This window comes from Ascidiella aspersa, chromosome 9, assembly GCF_963924565.1.
Source record: "Ascidiella aspersa chromosome 9, kaAscAspe10.2, whole genome shotgun sequence".
NCBI lineage: Eukaryota > Metazoa > Chordata > Ascidiacea > Phlebobranchia > Ascidiidae > Ascidiella > Ascidiella aspersa.
Window position 1 is genome coordinate 23751551 of NC_139455.1, and position 19368 is coordinate 23770918.

Genomic DNA, 19368 nt, shown 5'->3' on the forward strand with positions numbered 1-19368 from the left:
GAGACGAACGTAGATTTCCAGATCTTCGCTTTTCAGACCGAACCCTAACCGGTAAAACCTTTAATCCAGTTTGTGAACAGCGGGACCTGTTAAAATGAAGTGTTTGTACGATTAGAATATTACCCAAATGTAATATACTTTATTTATCCAGATGTTTAGTGAAGTTTAACGACGATTGGGACGAGAGCGCACACTAAGAGCTGTGAATCAATAACATATAAATCAAATTATTTGGTAAAAAGTTGTTGGTAAAATAACTTCAGTCCAAGTACAGTCTTTGAAATCGATAACAGTAACAGGGTAAGTCCAAGTCCTAACTATATAGACCAAGTAAAGTCATTAAACACACCCGTGAAACTGTTAAAATTGATAAACTTGTCCAATTATGGTAAAAACTCAACTAAAATATACAAAAACGTAACATAGAGCTAGCCAATTGTTCTACGTGCTACAATTAAGATAAATACCTAATTTTTATGGAAGTAATGTTTAATAAAAACACCTTATTTTAATTCAAGAGATTTGTCCAAATGACTTGAGTCAAGTTCAATATTTGTTCAAAAGACCTAAAGTCAAGTTAAGTCAAATACAAACAATGACTTAAGTTCGCTTAAGTCAATTTATTACCTCAAGTCATTACAACCCTAATAAATCAAAATAAAATATAACATAGTATAACCAACAGTAGAACAAAACCAAATGCGCAGTTAAATTTATGGTAGACTACGAACTCGTCTACTTAAATTATTGCTCATAATCGGAAGAGTTTACAATTTTAATAGTTAAACAGTTTACTTTTATGTGAATGACATGACTTGAAATGGACTTGCTCTCATAATGACTTGGCTGGTACCTGACTTGGGCAACAGATGACTTAAACTGGGACTTGACTTGGATTTTTCCGAAAGATTAGACTGAGTTATTCAAAATGACCTGTTTACAATACTGGGCATCGGGTTAAACAGACGCTGCCCTAATTTTTGGACGGGACGCGAATACGGACAAAAACGACCCGGTATCGGTTATCGACTGCGATCCGTTATTATCGGACAGCGCGACTTACGTAAAATTGTGTAGAAAAATTAAGATACTCCATCAAAATTTATTCAAAAAATTGCTTAATGAAGACGCCGTATTTTAACCTAAATCATTTTTCTAAAAGATCAAGTCAAGTCATTTGCCCAAACGACTCGAGTCAAGCCGAGTTAATTGCCCAAAAGACTGGAGTCATTTCAAGTCGAGTCAAGTCATTTTTTTTCAAATTTATTAATTTAAGTAAAACTGGCAAATACACTTTCACCACAAAATATCAATTGGACATCAGATCAAAACCGACACTGCCTTTTTTGGACGGGGGCGGACACAAAAGTATCGGTTATCGACTGCGATCCGTTATTATCGGACAGCGCCACTTACGTAGGTGTAGACGCCGGGGAAGTTTTGCAAAGCACAGCCCTCACCAAACGAAACCAGACCAAGTAGTTCGTATCGCTCCAGACTTACAAGCGGACCACCGCTGTCTCCCTGTATACAAAAGAAAAAAAACGTTCAAGTAGTTTACGAAACAATTATATTCTTTAAATATGCTTTTGCTACCAGGCACAGTATACTAAAAAAACGAGTTCTTCTGGAGTATATTTGGCCATGTGTGTCATTCCCTGATGAAGGCTTTGTGAATAGTTAGCCGAAACGTTTAAAAAACAAATATATACCAGAAGAACTTATTTTTAGGAAAATATATTCCTTTTTAAAGTGGTGTTTCTTAATCCATACTAAAAAAAGTCGGAACTCCAATTTGGGTGGCCGTTTAGTGTGGTTGGGTAGCCGACTGCAGTAGTTTTTATGGCTAGTTTATTTAGGCTGATTAGGAGCAAGTTGTGGTAAATTTGCTGTCTCCCTGCGTATTCAAGACAAAAAAGTTGGGAGTGTTTTAAACAAAAGTTATTGTGGTTGTACTCCATCCATACACAAAAAACTTGAATCTCCAAATTGGGTGGCCGATTTGGTTAGGTGCAGTACTTCACAAGGTTAGATTTAATTATATTGGTTCTGAGCAAGACTCAAATTTAAGAAAAATATGGGAGAATTACAAAGCCATTGCTCGTATTAATTGCCCTGCGTTTAAGATTCGAGATTCATTTTTTTGTGCATCTTTGCAAACAAACACTGAAAAAAGAGCATAATGAATAACAAAAAGACAGCAAAATGAACTTACGGTCATAGCTGCCCATCAAAAATAAATAAATTTGGTGGCAATGCTAAAAGTAACACTAATTGCAAATAGAAAGTGTGTAGATAGACAATATACAGTTTTAACGGTTTAAAAGAAATTTTAGAAGAAATAAGGACTAAGCCAGCGGTTCTCAACCAGTCGGCCATGGCTCACTGGTGGGCCATAAGAATATTTGATTTGGACCACAGACCAGTTTAAAAAAGTTAGATTTAGTTTCATTTGTGTATATTTAATTTTTCAGGATTAATGGCTTTGGGAGGAATTAAAAAGGAATGTAAATTTATTGTTCAGCCGCAAGTATCTCACTAATGCAAATAGTCTGTTTTGAAATATGTTCTGCTGTGTTTTGTTCTAAACCTAGTTTACAGTTTATTTTTGTTTGTTTTTTGATAAAAACGTAAATGGCCAACTAATGAAAAAAGGTTGAGAACCACTGGACTAAGCAGTAGAAAAATTAGCAAAACGAAAGTATGTGCATTAAGGTTACGTTTACGTAGCGTAGGATTTTTAAAGTTATCTGAACTTCGTGTCTGTGCGACAGCGCCTACGTCTGGCAATTAGCAATAAAATTATTGGTGGATAACAAGTGTAGTAGAATGATTGTTGACCAATTTATAAACCGCGGGCATGGTACAAAACTAAAAACTGTAGAAAAAAACAATTATTCCCTTGAATCAGTGTTTCCAAAATCTCGGATATTCAGATTAGGTGGCCGTTTGGTTTGGTTGGGTGGCCGACTGCAGTAGTCACATAGCTAGCTTTATTTAAATTGGTTATGAGCAAGATTTATCAACAATTTGAGAAAATTGTTGAAGTACGGCACGATTGTCTTTGCATATGTGGCCCACAGTATTCCCAGGTGGATTGCATTGCTTTATTCAATTTTAGGAATTTTTTTAAATTTGAAACGTATCATCATTAGATAATGTGACTTTAGACTTCAGTCACATTAACTAATGATAATACAAGTGCGTAACGAAATGTCTTTATCAAGATGATGTCGGTCTACCTTTTCAATCTACAAATTCTTTCAATCTACATAACTTTAATACAATTTGTCGCGAAACAGTGCCAGCTTGTTTTTAGATGTAAGACGTGTACCTGACAAGAGTCGACACCTCCAGCAATGTAACCGGCGCAGATCATTGAGTTTGTGAGAGAATAAATCCGAGAGCAGTCTTCGAAGGAAACCAGCGGCACGTAGGCTTGCTGGAGGATGTCAGGAACAGCTGAGAAGTAAAAAATAAGTGTTTCTGATTTTTCCTTTGCGTTCAATTTGAATTTATTGTACTTAGTTGTGTTGTAACGAATTAAGTCAATGACTTGACTTGACTTAAGTCTTGCATAAATAACTAGACGTAGAATTAAGTCGCTTACAAAAATGAGTTGACATATGTTAAGGTGCTTTAATAAAATGTTTTTTGGTAAAATTGTGCTATTTAATCCAATTATTAAATCTACATAACGTTAACTTGCTGTTTGTTTCGTTTTAGTGTTTCTTTTTGTAAAATATTGGGCATAATAGAACGTGTTTACAATTTTTAGCCATTGAGCATTTTTTATACCATTGCTGTGACTTGAATTGACTTGCGTTACTAATGACTTGGACCAGGACTTGACTTGTAATATGTTGAAAAAGACTTGACTTGGACTTTTGTTTCACTGTTGTCAAATGACTTGACTTGATTTGTCTTTTAGACAAATGACTTGGGTTAAAATAAGTCTTTAAGCATTTTTGTTGTTCAAAATATGGTTATATATCATAACTTTTCTACACAAACAACTTGCTTTCTTTATTTACGTTTTTTTTTAGTTTGGTTATTGCTCATAATTGAGCTAGTTTACCAATTTTATTAGTTTAACGTTTACTTTTTATGACAAGGACTTGACTTGGAATTGACTTGATATAATTATGACTTGACTGGGACTTGACTTGTGATTTATTAAAAAAGACTTAATTTACAAATGACTCGACTGGGATAAAGTTAATTTACAAAAGACTTGACCTGGACTTAAGTTAATTTACAAATGACTTGAGTGGGACTTAAGTCGTTTTTAAATGACTTGTTTACAACACCGCTACTTAGTGACGTCACGCTACCTCCGCCCGACTCGAGTCTCCCCCATCCGGCAATAAGCACCAGTTCCCCCGGATCGTAGTCATGTGTTGTCGAGGAGGAAGGCAAGCAGATGGGCTTAATGTAGTCGTTGAAAGTAATCGAGGTAGCTGTCTGTGAAGAAAAAAATGGGGTTAAATTGTTTGAGTGGAGACTTGGCAAATGTGATTTCCATTAAAGACTTAAGTGTAGTTAAGGTGAGGAATAGTCCTCGTCTTAAGTGGTTACAACAGGGGTTTAGCAACCTTTGTTGGACTACGGCCGGTTTGAAACTTTTTTTTGTGGACTCACCTTTGAAAAAACACAAATTACCAGTAATTAAAATATTATAATTTTGATTTATTGAAAGTTGTTTCGCCCAACGTGTCCTAAAGGCAATGCAATAACACCACATATAGTTGGGCTTGGGTCATTAAGAAACCTCACATAATGTCAATATAAAAAATACGAACGATCGGTTGACGCCAGATAAAGTATCAAACTACAGAACAGTCCTGAAAGGGGTTACGGTAACAAATTGTCGGGATTTGGCCGGAGGCCGACTCGAGTTATTTTTAACCGACTCCGTAGCACTCCTACCAGTCAAAACAAAATCCTTACCAACTTATATGACAACAACAACGTAAAAATACCTACCCTTATTATAGCAATGTCGCTGTCCAGTGTATTGGAGTTGTAATTCGGATGCCTCGTAATCGATGAAAAGCTAATTGAAACCTCTTCAGCCTCTGTTGTGAAAGCCCTGTAACTCGCCGCCAGAGCGCCATACTCCGAAGGATTATTTGGATTGCTGCGCATTATATTAAAACAACGTGAGTATACCAGCAAGAAGATAATTAGTGAAAATAGGAAGAGTGAACAACGCTTCATGGTTATTGCGCAGTGATGTCAATTTGTGATGAAGTCATTTCGTGTAATGGCGAGTTCGTCATGCTCCTAATTTGCGATAAGGTCATTGCGCTTTATGGTCATTTCTCAGTGGTGTCAATTTGTTATGAAGTCATTTCGTGTTATGTTGAGTTTGCGGTGGTGTCAATTTGCGACAAAGTTATTGTACTTCTTGTCAATTAATCGTGGAGTCTATTTGCGATAAAGTCTTTGCGCTTCATGGTCATTTCTTAGTGATGTCAAATTGTGATGAAATCATTTGGTGTAATGGTGAGTTTGCGGTGGTGTTAATTTGCGATGAAGTTAATTTGTGTTATGGTGAGTTCATGTGGTGTCAATTTGCGACATTAGTATTGTATTTTTTAGACAAATCGCCGTGTTGTCAATTTGCAATGGTCATTTCGTGCTATTGTTAGTTTGCGATGGCAAGCGTTATCCGTAGAATTCTGTCGTAAACTCTATAACCGCGTTCCAGGGTCTCATTACACAAGGCTACACATACAAGCGACTTACACGACGCAATGGGCGGCCGTGAGAATCCAGTCCTTGTGGATGATCGAAGCGCCGCAGATTTGAGAACCAAAGCGGGTCAGATGGACGATCCAGGGCATGCTGCCTTTCGCCGCGTCCTGGCCTGCAAAATAACCGCACTGAAAGAGCTGTCGCTTGGGAATCACTTTATTTTTTTTTTTTATTTTATATTTTTTTCTATATGTTGTTCATGAGGTTTTTTCCCCCTGTTTCTTGAATATTTTTTGTGTTTTTTTTTATATATTTAAAAAACTACATTTTGTTACTACAGAAAAACGAAATACTATTAAACTAATCATTAATCAAGTAAGACTATAATTATTTTAGACTTTGTTTCTTAAATTAAAAACAATAGACAGATTATAATATTTTGAGCTTATAACCTCTAGTCTATACCATTCAAAGGCTCACATATATTTTTATACAAGTATATTAACACATCAATGTTTAGATAACGCGACTTAGCATTTAAAGGCATTTGTCCGACAATTTTGTAATATACTAAATGTTAGGCTTCTGTAAAGGGTAACTTTGGCTTAACGCCTTGAAGAAACATTCAAGACTAGAATACCAATGTGTTAAACTGGCCTGTTAAAACATACTACGCACTTCTAAAGCGAAACTTTACATTCGTTATATGTTATAACTGTGGGATACTGCGCGGACTGATTTAACAAGCTTAAGCAATAAACATCGTGACTGATATTCGAACTAACGCCCTTGGGAATTCACGTCCAATTGTGCACATACTGATCTATCAGAAATATGAAGAGACTCGGTTTATTTATAGGCACATTACCTCCGACTATTCTTCCGTAGCCTTCATCTCCTGCGTACGTGATCAACGGGACATTTGGGTAACCGCAATCGGGGTTAGGCGGCAAACTGGGGGTGACGGTAAATGTAGGCTGCGTTGCAACTGTACAAGAATTAAAGCACTGTGTCAAACAGAGTATAAGCAAAGAATAAAATAGAATATATATAACCTTTAACATAGTGTATCTCACACACGGGTCGCCGACTGCATAGTAGTTCACATTGTTTAAATTTATTCATATTTTGTCCACGTTAATATTAAGGTTTATTTTTTCAAGCCAGATAGTTTCGACGTAATATTAGTAAGCTTCCTGTGTCTAGTACAGGAGTTTTTTTTAACTTTTTTTAAATGTGGACGCCTAAAAATGTTTTTGGTTTGCGTGGACGAGGGTAGGTATAAAATTGTTCCGAGTTGACGTCATTAAACAAATGGTCCTGATGAATCTGCTGTTTTCAGTCAAGCAAATACAAACTAAAATAAAGTCCAAATAACATTCAAGTAGTAAGCGGCTAAATTGAAAAAGTATTCCATTTTTAAAATAATAGAATTTTCAAATGATCTACAAAATAATTAGGCCTTCATGAACCCCTTTAATCTATGGAACCCCAAGGGGTCCACATACCCCAATTTAAGAAAACCCTAGTGTACAACATAAATAACATAAATATCAACAATGATTTAAAGTACCAAAAAAATGTTTTTTGTCAATAAGGCTTCAACGACAATCAGTTGGCAGTAATACGACTGAAGAATACCTTTTGTCGTGACATTATTTACAGCGAGTAACAAATGGTTTTCAGGAACTAAACGCTAACTCACACTGGAAAGAATTGACATCAAAACCTACGAGAAGATAACAAAAGTGATGCACAGTGTTAAATAAAATGAGAGATTCAGAGAGATTTAAATCGGGATGTCCGAACAGAATATAATTCAGAATGTAAAAAAACCTGATTTACAGTGGCTTTACAAATCTTTTAAACCTATTATCTCCGGAGTTTTGCGATTATATAGCTAGTTTTCATACTCAGGTCTTTACTTCAGTGGTTCTAAACCGGAGTGCCGCGGCGGCCTGGTGTGCCATTTCTATAACTCAGGGTGTCGCTAGGCATTTGAGAATTTTCTGCTTCTTGATACAACTATTTATGTACGAATCGAGACCATTATATCAAATTACATTTTCCTGAATATTTTAAGTTGATTGTGTTGTCCTAGTTTCATTTATTGTGACATTGCAGTAAAATACTTGGATGCCGAAAATCTATTTATTATTTTCGAGGGGTGCCGTTAGACATAAAAGGTTGGGAATCACTGCTTTAATAACTCACCGTCGCATTGGGAAATATCGCAGTAGGCAAACCTCACACCAGGCTCAGTACTGAAACACCAGGGCCTATTGTCGCCGTCCGGGGCTCGGCAGAAGTTGTGATGACCTAAACCTGCCGTCGGGTACTGGTACGAATGGCTGAAAACAGAAAATCAAGATTATGTTTCGAATGAAAGAGCAAACTCTTTAGTTGTTATAGTACTGGCGAGAAAACACCTTTAATGACATTAAGTCCCAGTCAAGTCATTTGTGAAATAAATAAGGTCCAAATCAAGTCTTTTCCAAAAATAGTTAGTCAAGTCCCAGTCCAAGTCATCAGTTGCCCAAGTCAAGTCCCGGTCAAGTCATAATAGCAAGTCATCTCCAAATCAAACCACTAATATAATAATAACACGATGAAATTAGTGAACTCGCCTGATTATATGAGCAATAATTCAACTAAAAAATACCAAAAAATAAGTTTATAAAATGCATAAAGATTAGTGAAAGTATATAATTGTTTGGGGAATGGGTCAGAAAAATTCCGTTTGTTTTGCTTGTCAATATGTTTGGTGAAACATACAGATTCACTATCTCACACACACGCATACGCGCACATACATCCTACCAACAAGTAAAACTCATTGGTAAAAACATGAATAAAAACAGGATCAGACGTTTTGTTTAAAAGGAAAATATATTTCGCCAAGTGGCATCATCAGTTCCTGTAAAAGTACAAATAAATAAGTAAAATCAAAGCGCAGCCTATCCTACCGAGTTACGAGTAAAACTAAATCACGAAAGCACTCACAAGTTATGCTCGTTAGGTTCGTTTGCATCCCAAAACTGACAAGCGAAACCGCTCGTTGTTGTGCTGGCAGTTCCGCGATAGGTTCCGGCGTTATTTACTTCATAACACGTCTCGTCCGCATAGTAGTCGCTTCCGTCTGGTGAAAGAGAAAAAAATGCGGTTAAAATATCGGTCATGGCTGTTTGTGTTCGACAAGTTAAACCAGGGGTGTCCAACATGAGGCACACGACTTATTAAAAAATGACACGCAAGCCCCCCAAAAATACAGCCAATTGTCAAAAAAGCTAAGTTTGTTATACAGCCAATTGTCATTGTCTATTTACAATACAAAACAATCCCAGCATTTACGACAACAAACAATTACTTCTGATTTTATAACACTATGCTGTTTTTATTTTTTGCATAAAAGCGCTTTTAGTATTAAAAAAAAAATAGTTGCTAAACTTTAGCAAGGGAAGAAGTTATAAGAAAAAAATTGGCACGTCGGCATGTTTGAGTTGGACACCACTGGGTTAAGCTGTCGTGTGTCTTTATTCGGACTCCAAAAATCCCTAAACAGCGTATCACCTAATTCAAGCTGTTTTCTGTTTCTTTTAAACTAAAAACATTTCTATAGAGCAAGTTTGCAATGCGGTCAAATGAAAAGTTGACTTGGACTTGTCAATGTGTCATGTCGGTGCTTTGAAAAAGTCTAGGTCGTGTTTAGGGTAATCAAACGAACAGAAATGTAGGATTTATTGGGCGATTAGGGTAAGCTTATAGGCGCCCGGTGTACCACAATATGAATGCCTTTTCTGTTGAATATAATCTCCACAGATGGTCACTGTTGATCTCTTTTTGATTTTCGGCTGCAAATACTTCCATCGTGCCTAGTTTCCTTGGTATCGACACGATTTTACGCTTATTGGTTGCCACCCCTGCTTGACAGTCTTACCGGAAGGACACTCGGGAACGTCGCAGTAGAACCACCAGTTGCCTGCAACAGTCGAATCCACAACACACCACGGCCAGATGTCACCGTCAGGATTTCGGCAGTAATTGTTCACAAGATCGGCCGAAGGAAAATTCGATCTAAAAGCCAAATCAAATCAATCAATCAAACGATCGAATCATGATCGAAAAAAAAATTGGAACTGTAAATCGTTTAACTTACGATTTGTACACATGGGAGTTTGGGGTGTCGGAATCCCAGTTCTGGCATTGGAATCCATTTATAGTTGTGGTGATGTCGCCACGGTAGTTTGTTGGGCGCGGGTTTACAACGCATGTCATACCATCAACGAACATTGGAGGTGGTACCGTGGTTGGTGTTGTGGTTGGTGTTGTGGTTGGTATTGTGGTTGGTGTTGTGGTTGGTGTTGTTGTTGGTGTCGTGGTTGGTGTTGTGGTTGGTGTCGTGGTTGGTGTCGTGGTTGGTGTCGTGGTTGGTGTTGTGGTTGGTGTTGTGGTTGGTGTCGTGGTTGGTGTTGTGGTTGGTGTTGTGGTTGGTGTTGTGGTTGGTGTTGTAGTTGGTGTCGTGGTTGGTGTTGTGGTTGGTGTCGTGGTTGGTGTCGTGGTTGGTGTTGTGGTTGGTGTTGTGGTTGGTGTGGTGGTTGGTGTTGTGGTTGGTGTCGTGGTTGGTGTTGTAGTTGGTGTTGTAGTTGGTGTTGTGGTTGGTGTCGTGGTTGGTGTCGTGGTTGGTGTTGTGGTTGGTGTTGTGGTTGGTGTCGTGGTTGGTGTCGTGGTTGGTGTTGTGGTTGGTGTTGTGGTTGGTGTTGTTGGTGTTGTGGTTGGTGTTGTGGTTGGTGTTGTGGTTGGTGTTGTGGTTGGTGTCGTGGTTGGTGTCGTGGTTGGTATCGTGGTTGGTGTCGTGGTTGGTGTTGTGGTTGCTGTTGTGGTTGGTGTTGTTGGTGTTGTGGTTGGTGTTGTGGTTGGTGTTGTGGTTGGTGTTGTGGTTGGTGTTGGCGTTGTAGTTGGTGTTGTAGTGGGTGTTGTGGTTGGTGTTGTGGTTGGTGTTGGTGTTGTGGTTGGTGTTGTGGTTGGTGTTGTGGTTGGTGTGTTCGGCACGGGTGCTGCAACAAAAAGTGTACCAAAATAACAAGAAAACGACGTAAACTAGAGACAACCACATACAAAGACACGTACACACACACACACACACACACACACACACACACACACACACACACACACAGGTACACACACACACACACAAACACACACACACACACACATTCACGCACACACAAACATTCATGTAAACTTACACACACAAACATTCACGCTCAGAGACAACCACATATACACATATAAACACATGTTTACGCAGTCGCACTTTTAGACACACATTCATATACAGTACACACAAACACACACACACACATTAATACTCACACATCAGCGGTCGCGAACAAACTTACCTATTGGGCAAGACAACTGCGAGCAGTTCATGGATTGCATGACGTCACCATCACAAAGGTCCATTGTTACCTCACCGCCCATGCATTGTCGAGTGCGATACATTACACCCCCACCGCAAGATGCGCTGCAGGTGGACCAGGGACCCCAATTGTCCCAAGTTGCGTCTTTTGATAAAACAAAATAACTTTTAGTGTAGTTTTTTTATTAAAGTAACAAAGCACTCAGGAAAATAGTTCGTCTTTTAATTTGAAAAATATGTACGTTACCGCTGCCTAATTTTGAAAGGTTTGCAGAATTAGATTTGTTACCTTACCAAATAATGTAGGCTAATATAAATATTATAACAAATAACATTTCCAATGTTTATAAATCATTTAAACTCCTTTAAAAGTCATCTAGGCGAAATAATATAACTTCATCTTAAGCTATCTACTTAAATAGGTGTTTATTTGAATGAAATTTATTTTTGTGCTCAAAGCAGTGTAGAAAAGTGACTTACTGCAAATTGGCACAGTGCACAGAGACTGCTTGTTGTATCTCTTCCGGTAGCACCAAGGCCCAGAAAGCGATTTATTCGGGTTTCTGCAATTCCTCCCGGTCAAACTGTACTCGGGGTAATCACCTGGTTGACTGAAAGAAGTTCGACACAAATTGCTCAAACGTAGATTTTGTTTGGACAAATTCCATATTGGGTGTGGATTAAGAAAACTCCTCCAGCTTAGTCCAATACGTTTTTTAGTGTTTTAAAACCTAATTTTTTGATTGATAAATGGGCAAGATTTTCGGATGTAAAGCATGCAAGATCATGTTAATCTAGTTCATTGGCTATTAAACGTTTGTTACGTGGAATCCCCTTGCAATTTGTTTTGATACGTGTGGACCAGAAGCGATGTTGAATTAAACTTTTTTCTTTTAAAAGTGGTATTCTGTTTTACAGAATATACACAAGATTTTAATTTCGACAACTTAAACCAGTCCACGTACCCCAAAGTGGTCCACGTACCCCAGTTCCTGATATAGTTGTTAGTCCACTTATAGTTATTAGGTTGAGATACGTTTGTGTGTTTAATTAAACGTTAAGCTTCAACCAGAACCGAATCCACCATATAGCCACCAATTATTTTTCAAACGATTTTTAACGTTAAACGATTTTTTAACGTTGTTTAAAGAATGTGAATGCAGCGGTTCTTAATACGGAATTCGTGTAAACATTTTATGAGCCGGGGATACAGTTTTTTAAAATCGAATGATAAATTATATTACTTGGAGCACATCCTCTTTAAGTTTAATTATAATAAACAATTTTACACCTTCTTTATGATATTTTGTAGGAGTATTCAAGTGAAAATTATAAAATTTTTGTACCACGATTCATATTTGTTTTGGTAAATTGGCTCCTACAATATTTTAAGGGAAAACATGGAGAAAAAGTTAAAAAACAGCTGTTTTTTAAGGAGGATTAGTTACAAACACTTACAAGGCTGACCCAGCGTTGTTCCATTTCAGACACCTTTTGTTTTTGCTGTCTTGAACGATTTTGCCACGAAATCTTGCAGGATGTTCGTGGTCGTAGCATTGCTCTGAGGAAAGAGTAAGAAAACATAACCAGCAGGACTGTAACGACATAAGACCAGGGTTACCATCTGCTAAGACCACAAAAAATAAGCACTCTACTACGAAAAATTAACACGCTTTTGATAAATTGAGGCGGATCCAGAATTTCGTTGGGTGGAGGCATCCATATACAACACTGTCAAAAACACTTGTTGTTCTCTAAGCAAAGTGAACCTTAAAGCACCTTAATCGCGCAACTAAAAAATATTAGTTTTTGGTTGAATCGACGAAACTTCCGTGACGTATTTGGCTAGGGTTTACCAAACTTGTATAGTAAACAGTAGGCTTAGTAAAATCTAAAACAAGACAAACTAAGCACACAACTCAAAAATAAGCACGTTTCTTAGAAATAATCACAGTATGGTAATCCTGCCTAAGGCAATAACTTTACTTAGGTGCACTTAGGTGCACTTAGGGCACTTTTCTCATAATTGATTTCACTTAATTTTATTTGTTAAATGACTTTACTTCAACTCTATGATTTTCTCAAATGATTTTACAAAAAATGTGTTTTAAATGTAAAACATCTCACTGGGAACTTTCGCAAGTCATCAACCAAAAGAATTAAGACTTAGGTCTAGTCGATTTAAGTCAGGTCATTTACTTAGGTCAATATAACACTGTTTAACAGTCCACAAAACTCAGTACCCGAGCCGTCCGCTTACCATATGCACACGCCACTGTGCAGTTCTGTTCTTGAAAAACATTTCGCTTACACCTGTCCATTCCAATCACACCATTGTCACACAGACGAACGCGCAATCGCTTCCCGGTACCACAGGGGTTGTCACAAGATGACCATGGCTCCCAACTTCGCCAAACTGCGCGATCTGAACACAAAAGAAAACTACGTGTAATAATAAAAATAAAAAACAACTCCTGTGATGATTGTAATACAATTACAATACATATAATTACCAGATGCTCCGTTTTTCATTATTATTACCACGCTTTGGAGCAACCGTTATTGAACCACGTGTAATGGCTAATTGACCGGGGGCAGATCCAACGGGTAAAAAAAGCTGTATTGTTTTTCCCAAACTGTATTGATTGCATATCTTAACTACGTAAATGCATTTTCTGTATGATTAACGTTTCAAGTTTTCCTTACCCCATTTGGATCAATTTATTTTAACCCAAAGGTGCCATGCATCTCAGATCAACAAACCCCGTTTGACCTAAAGTAAGCGATTGCTGCCAGGCCTAATGTATAACTGTGTGTCGCTTATCCAGCAGTTTTATTACAAATATTCGACGTTTTGACATCCTATTCGCCATATACGTCTTGTAAAAACGTCGAAACTTCGATTGTTTATAATAAAACTAGTTTAACCTACTTTTAATTTAAGATAAATTGGTGCTTTAGCAAAAATAGTCTATTCTAGAACCTCAGCTTTATTGAATTTTCTATGTTAGTTAAAAACTAAGCTCTCGCATATTTCAAACTACCCATTTGTTGATTATTGCTACAGGTTTTCTTTAACAAAGTTTTCTTTTTTTTTCTTTCCCACGTTAAACATCACTCAACTAACCTCCGCACGATTTCTTCGCGCAACTTCTGGCCCGGTAGTAATCTCCTATGCAATTCCCGTCTAGGCATTCTCGGAATCTGCAAACAAAGCGTAGTGCGACGTCTAGCGGTTATTCGTAATCGGTATATTTCAAGAAAACTGAACAATTTATTTTGTTTGTCGTTTCCAGGCTCGCATTCAAACTTTGTTAAAACATCTTTGGAGCATAATGGTTGAATTTTGTAGTTTTACGTACTGGTAGTAAGAATATCAAAGCCCGTACAGAAGTAGGTAGCATATTGAACGTTTCCAATAACTCTTTGTTCATTTTGAACATAGTGAGAAGTGTCGATTTGTGTTTACAATTCAAATGTATTTTCAGAAGGCCTTCTAATAAACAGATTACTACTTTCAGCGGTAAATCAAATTGCTGTAATGCACATTTGCCCTAGAATGCAAAGAGTATCCGACAACATAACGTTGTTAACTTTCAGGGTTATACTTTCAGGTTATTCTGGCTTTGCAAATATTTATAATTTAGTAATGTTGCTTTATTTTCTTCTCTTAGCGACATCGATTAAAAATATACCCAGATAAAATGTACATTTGGATAAAGACATCGGTGTATTGTTCCTTAAAAAAATACACAGCTTATGTGTATATAACAGGCAATACTAGAATCGAATCATCGCAAAAACTTTAACTATTCAACAACTGGGTCGTTTTCTATGGGGCAAAGCGCCAAACGTGTTTCCCCAGTCGAATAGCAATTGGTTAGTCATGTTGCTTTGAAAAAATGATTAATAGAAGCCCATATCTTGTTATTTCCTTTTGATAGTAAACAATGCACCTATACAGCTGCTGAATAAAGCGAGCTGAATGAAAATCCTAATGTTTCGTAGAACGCAGTTAGGCTGGAAGCCATTCATAATGGTATAATACATGCTTAATGGCTTACAATGTTCGATATGGATTATAACAGTGTTTCGCAACCTTTTCTTGCGGCGACACTAAACTAGACCAGTGGTTCTCAACCAGTTAATGCACGGTTGAAATAAATAATCGGTTTTGAAATATGCACGGTTGAATAAATAATCGGTTTTGAAATATGTTCTGCTGTGTTTTGTTCTAAACCTATTTTACAGTTTTTTCTTTCATAAAAATTCTACTGGGCAACAGAATTTTTTTGCAACGTAAATGGGCCACGAAAGAAAAAAGGTTGAGAACCACTGGACTAGACCGTAATATAAAGGAAGGCTTTGGCGATCCAAGTTCCTTAAATTTTTTTATTTATTTTTTTATTTTTTTAAAGCTGAGACTACTCAACTGGCGTACTGTGGTCTGAACGCGGACCTTTTCAGTGTTGAATCCGGACCTTATCACTCACAGTATTTACTTAGCAATGCGATTTGACAATTTTTTTTTGGCAAATAATTGCTGCTGTTCATTAAAACCCCTTTCTAGTAACGAACATTACAAAACTCTCAGTTGAAGCGAAGGACATGTAAATTATTCCGTACTAAATTTGACTGTAAATTATTCCATGAGAGTTATAACGGGCCTAATCAAATTTTTACCTTTTGTAACTAGACCTTTGCTAAAAATTGTTGAGCATCCCTGCTATAGTATAATAGTTTCGACATTATAGCATAAAAAGTATTGGAGAAATTTTGCTCAGAGCAAAACCTAATAAATCCAACCGTATAATCTACTGCTGTAGACGACCCAAGCAAATCAAACGGATAGTTAATTTCGGGTCAAGACACATCGGTTAAGAAACACTGGCATATTGTAACTACAGCACAGTAACAACGAATGGAAGCGTTACAAGAAAAATATTGACCTGAGACTGTAAGTTGATTTAGAATGAACAAAAAAGCCTAAAAAGTAACAATTTGTTTTTTATATGTTAAAATTGATTAAAAATTTCGAAAAGTTTCCGAAATGCTCACATCTGTATGGGCTTTAATATTGATTTGATATCACACTAATCTTTAAATTACTGAAAATGCAGCCAAAATCACTTGCTTTTACATAATATTTGACTGCATAAATAATTTTCAAGTTTTTTTATATTGAGGATTTTCATAATAGCAACTGGTGTCATTGACAAAAAAATCAAAGGTCTACATTATGTATTGAAGCAATAAAAATGTACACCCACCTGTACTTGAAACCGAAATCGCAAGATTTCGAACATGTGCCATAAGGTCCCCACTCTGACCAAGTTCCAGTCCTTGGCTGAACTTTCTTTTCACCTTTAAACAAAAAATGCAAATTAAAAGTAATCCTAAAGAACACGTTGGGATTTCTGAACGACTTGCTTCTTTGAAATTGGCTGTTTGGCGAAGATAATACACATAATTAATTGTTAAATTTATATTTGGGATAGCCAATCCTTTTTTTCTGTAACTCCTCTAGTTGTCTAATATTAGTGTATAAACATTACAGGATAAATCAGGTGTTCCAATGATACGTAAGCCGTAATCGTTGAAAGCAGCTTCAGAAGGGCTAGATCACATTATTGAAGACATATTTGTATGTATCTTTCATTGGAGGAGAAATCTCTTGGTGGGAACTTTCCAACAAGCAGTCTTGTAATAACTTTACTTAAGTCTTGGTAACAAAGTTTTATAATTTGAAAAGACATGACTTGGAGAAGGTTGTTTTAGTGATAACTAGGGCGAATATTTTTTGACTTGTCAAAAAAGGGCAAAATTTTGTCAAAATTTACGTTAGGTCAAAATTTGTCAAATTTTTTTAAGTCGAAATCGAATAAAAATGCACATAAATCGCTTACAAAATTAAAAATGCTAAAGTCAGCTTTTTGAAATTGGTCATTCGGTTATTTTGAAATTTATCTTTCATTTTATCAACAAAAAAATTAGTTTTGATATAAGTTCAAAGTCATTTTAACCGTATTATATCTTTATTAGAGCAATATACAGTGTAAAAAACGCGTGATTAACGACGCCTATGGTTATTTAAATCAATGTATTTCTAACAGGTCAGAATTTTGTCAAAATAAATTATTTTCAGGTCAAAATTTGTCAAAATTTTAATTTTTCATGTCAAAAAATATTCGCCCTAGTGATAACGTGAGGCGAATATTTTTTACTTGACTTATTTACAACACGGGGAACAATTTTTAGAAAAAAATTCCGCTTAATTGATCGGGACACTCGAGATCCGAATTTATTTTTACAGTCTTTGAGAAGTATGATGTTTTCTACAGATTCTCGGCTAATTTTGTCTGCAATGGCTTTCGGTGTACCGTTACAGACTTTAACGTTAAATATAGTATTACTTGGTGCTTTTAAGCAGCTGCACTTTGGACATTTTTCGTATCCCAGGTCAACGTAACACCCAGGGCCGCAACGGAGCTCAGGGCATTTGTCCGACGTTTTGGCGTTGCAGTCTGAAAAGTAAAATGTGAAAGCAAAGTTACCGTAAAGACTGGAAATGTTTTTTGGAGCCTAATGGTTGGAGGTTGTAGTAATACGTAAGAACACTACTAAAGCCCATACTGAAGTAGGTAGCACTTTGAACGTTTCGAATATCTCTGTTATCATTTTCAAATTATATGTTATATTTATGTTGTACCGGTATAAAAAAATAAATAAAGTGATTCCCAACATTTTTAAGGAAAAGTCTGTTAAAGGAAGTCTGAGGTCTTTAGTTTGAACCAAACTGAAAGTACTTGCCGTGTTTATTTAAGATTTCCTGGTAGGACAAGGCAAATGATATATTATTATCACTAATGGGTGTTGTTAATCTGGGCCAGTGCGTCTTCAGAAGAGATACATAATAACTTGTTTGAAAAAGTTTTCAGCTTATTAAGTGGTGTTATTTATTGACCTCTTCCAAAAGTTATTTCAGCTTGATATTTATTTTCGTTGTAGCTTGTCGGGCCCAATTTTTCTTATATTAAAGTAAAGCTTAAAATGCACTAAATATAAATAAGACAGTAACAAAGGTAATTAAATTTAGCCTTGTCTCTACGTGGTTCTACAATTTTGTAGATTTGGGCATCAATTTTGCGTAATATATAATAGATACACTAAACAGCTAGGCCATACAGCAGTACAGCAGCCCATGTTTGGGATGTGAACAATTTAGGAGCACTGAAACAGGAAACGACGTAATATTTCATAAACGTCGACAAAGCAGACACTTCGTCATAGGAAATTACAGAAAACATCTTGCCTTACCGTACCGCGATATCGAAAGCTATTAAAACTGCTGTGTTGCAAAATATTGTTTAAGTGAGATATAGTTTTATTTCTCTCAAATTTTTGACTCAAAAAAGTAGCTTTTGCAGACATAAGGAAATTCAGTATGATAAGGTAAATCGGTGCAAATGATTCCCAACCATTTTGTTGCAATGATTTCCAACCATTTTGTTTTCCTGTCCCCCTTTTTCAAAAACTTAATCGAACCCTTAATTGTGATGTAGAATACATAAAGTAGAGTCTATTAGTGTCACATTCAAATTGGCAAAATGTTTAAATTTCTCGACGAATTGTTTAAAATTTAGCCAAAATGACCAAATTTGCGACAAAAAAAAGCACTAGCTTATAGTTAAAGTTACAGGTTAAGCCTCCATTCGTCGCATTACTATTTTTATTAGACAACCCTATTTAACTGAAGATTGTTGCTTTTGCTCATACTGATATACTTTTAGTTCATATTGATTGTCAATTTTTACTTTATAAAAAATCACGCGGCGACCCCCTGACACCCCCTTGCGACTTCCAGGTGGGGAACCACTGTTGTAGTGACATTTTAAATTTCGCAATTTTCAATTCTTGTTGCAAAATCCAGAGAAATGCTTTTGTAATAACAATCGAAATTTAGTAGCACTCTTACAACTTACAGTATATTCCTATAACGCTGAGAAGAAGGCTGAACACTATTTGAGTATTCCTCATACTGGATTCAAAGTCGAGTCCCGTTGAACCTATTTACCTGCAATTTCTGTCAAAGACAAAGTAACAATTTGTGAAAAAACTTAAAACTTAACTTGCCAAACTGGCGTCAGTTGTGAAAATCTGATAAACAGAAGCCTATTAACGGATTACGAATTTTTGATTCCTGTCAATTGCCTGTTTCTTCAGTAAAATAAACCGAAAAACTTTCC

The 19368-nt window shown here is 36.5% G+C and overlaps 1 protein-coding gene across 1 annotated transcript; it reads right to left on the minus strand.

Annotated features, from left to right (window-relative positions):
- Positions 1–1395: 1395 nt before the first annotated feature.
- Positions 1396–19159, minus strand: LOC146133724 (uncharacterized). Its single transcript, XM_083397832.1, has 17 exons — positions 19105–19159; positions 16393–16486; positions 14250–14326; positions 13383–13547; positions 12581–12683; positions 11603–11733; positions 11103–11267; positions 9857–10754; positions 9623–9774; positions 8704–8821; positions 7915–8051; positions 6569–6688; positions 5752–5872; positions 4987–5140; positions 4335–4464; positions 3335–3462; positions 1396–1524 (listed from the first exon to the last, which is right to left on the minus strand). Exons 1-17 carry the CDS (start codon positions 19157–19159, stop codon positions 1396–1398), a joined length of 2877 nt encoding a protein of 958 aa, XP_083253958.1.
- Between the last annotated feature and the right edge of the window lie 209 nt (positions 19160–19368).